Source organism: Halichondria panicea, chromosome 14 (assembly GCF_963675165.1).
Source record: "Halichondria panicea chromosome 14, odHalPani1.1, whole genome shotgun sequence".
NCBI lineage: Eukaryota > Metazoa > Porifera > Demospongiae > Suberitida > Halichondriidae > Halichondria > Halichondria panicea.
In genome coordinates, this window is record NC_087390.1 from 1,790,704 (window position 1) to 1,797,859 (window position 7,156).

General features: G+C 40.1%; 1 protein-coding gene across 1 annotated transcript; it reads right to left on the minus strand.

Moving 5' to 3' along the window:
- Window positions 1-3,262: 3,262 nt before the first annotated feature.
- On the minus strand, window positions 3,263-4,800 carry LOC135347433 (TNF receptor-associated factor 5-like). The gene has a single exon (XM_064545435.1). It carries the CDS (start codon window positions 4,648-4,650, stop codon window positions 3,328-3,330), a length of 1,323 nt encoding a protein of 440 aa, XP_064401505.1. The 5' UTR covers window positions 4,651-4,800; the 3' UTR covers window positions 3,263-3,327.
- Between the last annotated feature and the right edge of the window lie 2,356 nt (window positions 4,801-7,156).

The window sequence follows — 7,156 nt, forward strand, 5'->3', positions numbered from 1 at the left end:
TGAGTTTGTGCTATACCCAGTGATACGTAACAAATTTCCCAGCATTCTTAGAAGAATTGGGATAATTTTTCTCTTCATCACAGCTCTCAGTATTGTGTTTCTAATTCTGGAACTACTACAAAACAATTACAGTGATTTATAGTTGCAATCAAGTATGTTACAATCATTATAAATTCAATTTCTCGGGGTTTGCTCACAATGTTGCTTGCTAGCGCCATGCTGGAGTTAGTTTGTGCTCAAGCTCCATACAACATGAGAGGATTGTTTGGAGGGTGTATGATGTTGGTGCTATTATCATCTCTTATTATTGGCTTCTATATTCCTTCAAACAGTACGTTAACAATATATGGGGTTAGAGTTGGCATCAGTCTGCTTGGATTAATCCTGTACTGCCTCCTGGCTCGCTGGTACAAGAGGAGAGTTAGAGACGAGGACTACAATGCACACAGAGTGGTGGAGGAGGTCTACGATCGATACTTGTCAGCTAAGCATTAATTGACTCCCGTTACACGATTTTTTTTCGATATCATTGTTATTATCTGTGTTTTTGTTGATATTGCATGTTCACAACATTATACTGTGTATAGGTTCTAGTGCTTATATACACACCTAGTATTTATACACAGAGGTTAATTGTCAATGCACACCTTATAATTATGATCGATGGCCTATAATTATATACCTCTAATAACAAAATGATTCGTTGACCATCATGTTTAAGAAAGATGAATGTTGGACTGTACAACTTTTTTTTTGTCTTTGCATGTGTGTGGGTGCGGCATTCAAGAATGTATGTGTATGACTGTGTTTGTAATTCTGGAACTACTCTACTAAGCATTGAGTTCCGATAACGTATATGTATTAGTTTTATATGTTTGTGTTATCTAGAGACGTAACACATTTAATCAACATGACAGACATGTGTAATTAGTATTAGTGGAGCGTATATACAAAATCATAATTATTTGTGTACCGTTATAATTATTACCAGGTTTTCCACTTACTGTATAGTTGGAAATTATAACTGAGCATTGGCAACAGACGTGCTCAGCACCTAAACTAAAAATGTATGTACATAAATGTAGTCATAGGTTTACTCATAAGCAATGTGGTGAGCATTATACATAAATTATTTGGCGAATGAGACAAGTGGCGGGTGCCCTGTACTGCGTCCACCAGAAATGTCACAGAGAGCAGACAGTTGCTAAAATCCCTGCCAATTAATGTTCCCATACGTTCATTTATTCATAATTATATAGGCTACGTCTATTTACTAACCAGGCATCTATTCGAGACCAGACGTTAATTACACTCACAAATTATTTCTGATAATTAACAAAATCTGCTAAGATACAGTCAGGTATAGTGACCATGCAACATTGTGTACTATTTAGAGAGCCTTCACTTTCATAAACAGTCTGAACTTGAGACGGTCGTCTTTGAGGTACTGGGTGTTTGTGTCAACACAGTAACCTAGGCGATCCAGGGGATAGAATTTGTGTGAGTCGCCAAAAATAGGTTGTTTTCTCTTTCAAAATGTTTGTTTCCGTTCCTGTGTAGTGTCCATGCATGGTCACCAAGCATCATTCTGTAGGATAGCTATATACACAGTCTGTTTTGCTATCATCATGGTGTTCATACAAATGTTCCAGCAGCAGATCCTTGTAAAAATTTTGAATGAGAACCCCCACCCTTGTGCAGTAAACCCTCCACCACTCCAGTGTCAATTGATGGGCTTTGTTTGTTGTTTCGTAATTCGGTGAGAGGAAACTCTTGGCAAGAAAACCCATTTAGCAATAACAAATCATTCTGTATCTTCACTGTGTTGGCTTCCATCGTGACCTTTAGATCATTGACCTTCAGTGTGTCAAGGTGGTTTCTAGGTTGTTGCTCTAGATCTTGGAACTTAAGTATGGTATCGACTTTAGCATCAAGATTTTCCAATTTGGTAGCAAAATGTGCGTCCAATTGTTGAATTTTAGTATCGATGGTAATGCCTTGTCTCTGCAAGTCGACTATATTTGCTGGTCTTTCTCCTCCATTTCTCTGAAATGTGCTGTCCACAGCAGTCGGTTTGATGTGGCTCCACCAGAATCTCAATTAAGAGTAATATATAACTGGACAGTACAAGTCCTTGTCAGGTTGTTCAACAAGGTCGTAGTCAGGTTTAGTTGGCTGGGTGATCTGTTCTGGGGGTGGGTAGCAACTGGTTCTTGGTTCCTCACAGAGTTAGAACAGTCACTGTTACTGGTAGCCATAGGCTAGGCTAGTTTGTAAGCAGCCAATCTGTGGTATGTGTGTGGTTATTGTAGTGTATAGTTGGTAAACAGCACAATGATGTAGAAGTTAGGGTTATATATAGATGTGTTTGTGGATTATCTATCAAGAAAGTAGATTACATCACTTGGATTGGTCAGTGTGCAACTTCCAAGCCCATGACAGATCATATAGGAAGTCACGTTACACTCCGCATACATCTGATGTACAGTATGCCTACGTTTGATACTCTCTCCTCTATTATATACTTTTGGTGACGGTTGCTGTGTCCACCAGAAATGTCATAGAGAGCATAGTATAATGAAAGCACCGCGGGTGCTGATGCCTCGGTGGAGGTGCCAAAGCTACATAACATAAAGCTACTATAGCTAGCTTTTATACACACATTGATTAATATTCATCATGATAATTATATAAATTATATAATTATCATGATGAATTTTGCTGCATGCAGAATCCAGAATCACAGGGAAACTCAAAGAGTGGGTAATGATCGACGATGGATCGACGCCAAAAGTTCAAGTCTAATGGCTGCAATCAAGTCAGCAGAGCCTTGCAGCTCTCTTCTCACTCTTGCAGCTATCAGTAGCTAGCGTTCTAGTTCAGAGCTAACTACTAAGTAGAGTAACAACACTCGGTGAACAAGTTTTGCTACGGACTTTTCTGAAAAGGCTGCAATGGCATTCCAAGTAAGCAAAACTAGGCATAACTCGAGAACGAAGCTTTATTTTGCAAATCCACAAATACCAAGCCAAGAAAACATGACTAGAAGCCTATAGAAACTCTTACTTGCACTTCATTGATCCTTGAGCAGCTGAAACAGTCTACACACACACACACACACACACACACACACACACACACACACACACAAACACACTACCGTATACCTCGCTTGCGCATGCGCACCGAGGCATAATTACTGTTGCATTCCTACCAAAATTCCCGCTATACGGTACAGCACGCTTTTAACAATTAAATTACATTTCAAGAATAGTCAAACTTCACACTAATTGCTAAGATACAGTCACGGTATAGTAACCAACATTGTTAAAGAGCCTTCACTTTCATAAACAGTCTGAACTTGAGACAGTCGTCTTTGAGGTACTGAGTGTTTACGTCAGCACAGTAACCTAGGCGATCCAGGGGGAAGAATTTGCCTGAGTCGCCAAAATATGTTAATTGCTTCTTCGAAATGTTTTCCGTTTCTATGTAGTGTCCATGGTCACCTCGCTGGTTGAGCATCTGTAGGATAGCTACAACTTCTGTTTTGCCAGCATCATGCTCTTTACTGACGTAGACTGACAAACGTGTTCCGGTAAACACACCGAATGAGAACCTCCACTTCTGTGCTGCAAACTCTCCACCACGCCAGTGTCCACTGGTTTGTTGTTTCGTAAACTCGGTGAGAGTGAACTCGTGGCAAGAAAACTCATTTAACAATAACAAATCATTCTGTATCTTCACTGTGTTGGCTTCCATCGTGACCTTTAGATCACTGACCTTTGTGTCAAGGTTTTTAGTTTGTCGCTCAACCTTCATATCGAGATCCTGGAACATGGTATTGACTATTGCTTGTAGATCATAAAACTTGGTATTCATTTTTTGGTCTTGTTGTTGGAATTTGGTATCAACTTTTGCATCTAATTGTTGAATCTTGGTGTCAATAATATCGCCTTGTTCCTTCACTTGTTTCTGCAAGTCAACTATTTGTTGGTCTTTCTCCTTCATTTTCTGGTGTAGCTCTCTCGTTAGTTGCAGGTTGAGGAGGGTGGCGGGCAGGAGGTGGTGTTGAACACTCTTAGTCATGTGACCACCCAGATCTCTTCGAGGAACCTTCACGTCACATCCAGCTCCAGCAAACTCGCACTCCACAAGTTGTAGGGGGCACTCCAGCAGGTGGCTATCAGCTTGGCAGCGAGGGACGGTACCGATCTCACATTGATTGGGACAAGGCAGGGGATAGTTGTCACAGCAAGCGATGTGGTCATTTGTTCCGATATCGTGGGTGGACTCAAAGTCACAATATTGGCATTTCCAGAGACGTTTTGGACAGGAGGTGGTATGGTGGTTCAGATCTCCCAGTTCCCCCGTCCACTCACACCCACTCTTCTTGTGGGGGCAGCGAACATTCAATTTGTTGATGGTGTTACGTTTGAAAAACTTGTCTTTCAGTGTTTTAAAGGGAGCGTTGTTACACATAGGACAAGGCTTGCCATCTCTGATGATCCTTTGAGCAGCTTTCTCTGAGATGTGCTGTCCACAGCAGTCGGTTTGATGTGGCTCCACCAGAATCTCAAAGGTAACTGGACAGTACAAATCCTTGTCAAGTTGTTCAACAAAGTTGTAGTCTGTTTCAACTGGCTGGGTCATGATTTGTTCTGGGGGGGTGGGTAGCAGCTGGTTCTTGGTTCCTCACTCACAGAGTTAGTAGAGTCACTGTTACTGGACAGTGATAGATCTAGCCATATTTAGGCTGGATTAGTGTTAGCAGGAAGCCACTTCCTCTATTATCTGTAGATCTAGTGTATATGGTAAAGATAATCATTAACAATACAGTACTACTGTCCTTGTGTGTATAGAACATCTGTCCCACTGTGGCAACAAGTTAATTGTATATCATTAGAAAGTTAAGGTGATGCTAATTAAGGTGATTTTAAATCGGTGACTTTCAAAATCACCTTAATATGCATGTATACATGCATGCAACTCTAGTTTACACTTTTTGCTAACAATTTCCTAGCCTCGATTCCCGGCCGCTTGAACAAGGCGGCCTGGTATACCTTGTATGCGCATGCGTGTACATTACCCCAAAAAGGGGGTAATCCGTGTATTTGTGGATACTGTCAGTAAAATAAACCGTATACTATTTGTATTCTGATTTTACAGTCCGTTACATAGAAGTATTGTGTAAAGATGACTGAGTTCTTACGCCCTTTATTGTATCAAGCCAAGTCTCTACTTAACGACACCCTACACTGTAAGGCTACAGATGTTATAGGAAAGGCATGATGTGTTCCTGTGGGTCCCCTGATGAGGCTGTGGTAATATAGATCAGGCAAGTGTTCTGCTACTAAATCTTGCCTTTATGTTCGACAAGAAGTCATTGCTGAAGATAAAGAAGCTAATGATTACTCCTAAAAGCTTTTAATAAGCTTTAACTCGACACTCAGGAAGTTATTCACTCAAGATCTACTGATGTATTAAAGAGTCCACCACTCTTCCTAGCTGGCAGCTCTAGCTGTCTGGGAGGCTTTCTTGAACTGTCTCTTTGATAAACAGAGCTAGAAGAAGCAACACTGCTGCAGCATAATTATTCTACTTTGATTAGTGTCTCTGAAAGCTGCATACGTATTATTCCCTTTTGTAACTTTGTCCGTTTTTTTACAATTTGTATGATGAAATTGTTGTCAATTATTTTGCGCATGCGCATACAAGGTATACCAGGCCGCCTTGTTCAAGCGGCCGGGAATCGAGGCTAACAATTTCCCCACCATCTCTGTTCTAAATGCCCTCATGCATACTACAATAAACTATTGGATGGTACCATAACAATTAAGGCTTGCACATGCATGCAGAAACAATGTACTATTAACACTAGTTAGAGTCTATTTTATTTGTTGTTGTGTACATGTACGTGTCTGTAGTTACATAGTATATTTGTGTTGAGTTCGACTTTCATAAAGTGAGGAATACAAAAGAAAGAGGGATTGGAAACTACTGCCCACACCTGTGTAAAAGGACTGACATCTGGTAAAGCACTCCGTGTAATTAATCGCGCTCGCAAATAATTACATGGAGAACTGCGCTATATGGTTTTGTATCCCTGGTTTCTAGCTCTCCTATCCACTAGTGATCATTCAGGGGCTGGTATAGGTATACTCAAGTCTGAGAGAAGTAAGCTTATACCGGTACCTGCACTGACAAGCTCTAAGTTCGTTTTCTTTACTCTTGTTTCAGAGTTTAGCTTGAATTACTCTATGTCAACTTTTCTCTTTCCCTGCTGTGAAGTCAAAACAGCAAAAGACATTGCTTGACTTGGTTATTATGTATCTAAGTGCTACATAGAATGGCTTCATGCTATATGGATAAGCTGTACTGTACTATACAAGTATGTTCATAAACGTTTGCAGTATACATGTATATATAGTCCTTTAAACTGCTTTTTGTGGGGGGTAGTACTAATGCCATTGTTTGTTACCTCACTACAACTAGGCCTGGATCAGATGCCTGATGCTTTATCTTCCAATATCACTTTGAAAATGTGAAGACCATCCTACGTTTGTTACCCCTAGCTTTGCTTAACGCTATGGCTTCTTGGGTGCTTACTTGCAATCTTCCATCCACTAAATTATATATATAATAAAATAATAATAATCGATGCTTTACAGTATGACTTTACATTTACACAAGGTGAATAGATTGTTGTGCGTCAGAAATTAAACATACTGACAGGAAGTTCCTAGAAGGAACACCTGACTAAATCTACATAAAATGTATACATAATTATACAGTTATACAGAGCAACAGGGACAGACTAGGTGATAAGTGCAAATTCTTGATTGATCAAAGCGTTCTAGAAAACTGTCCCAGAAATGTTTGTAGAGTTGATTCTTGATAGTTGACATCGAGTGAGAGAGATCTATAAAAGGGAGGGTGTTCCAGAGTCTGACCAATCTTTTGAAGTAAAAGTGTCTTGTTGTGTTTGAGCGATGATGACCTTTATGAACTAGCTTGTGATTAGACGATAGTCTTGTGTTGCTGGTAGAGAATGATATGAACTCAGTAATGTTGAAGTTGTCTACTGGTTTTTGGAGACACCTGACGGCGAATATGACATCTTGCAACTCTAGCCAGTTCATTAGTGGTAAAAGGTCCA

Excerpts from the sequence above, each read along its gene's own strand:
- LOC135347433 (XM_064545435.1), bottom strand. The coding sequence starts at position 4,650 with ATGACCCAGCCAGTTGAAACAGACTACAACTTTGTTGAACAACTTGAC.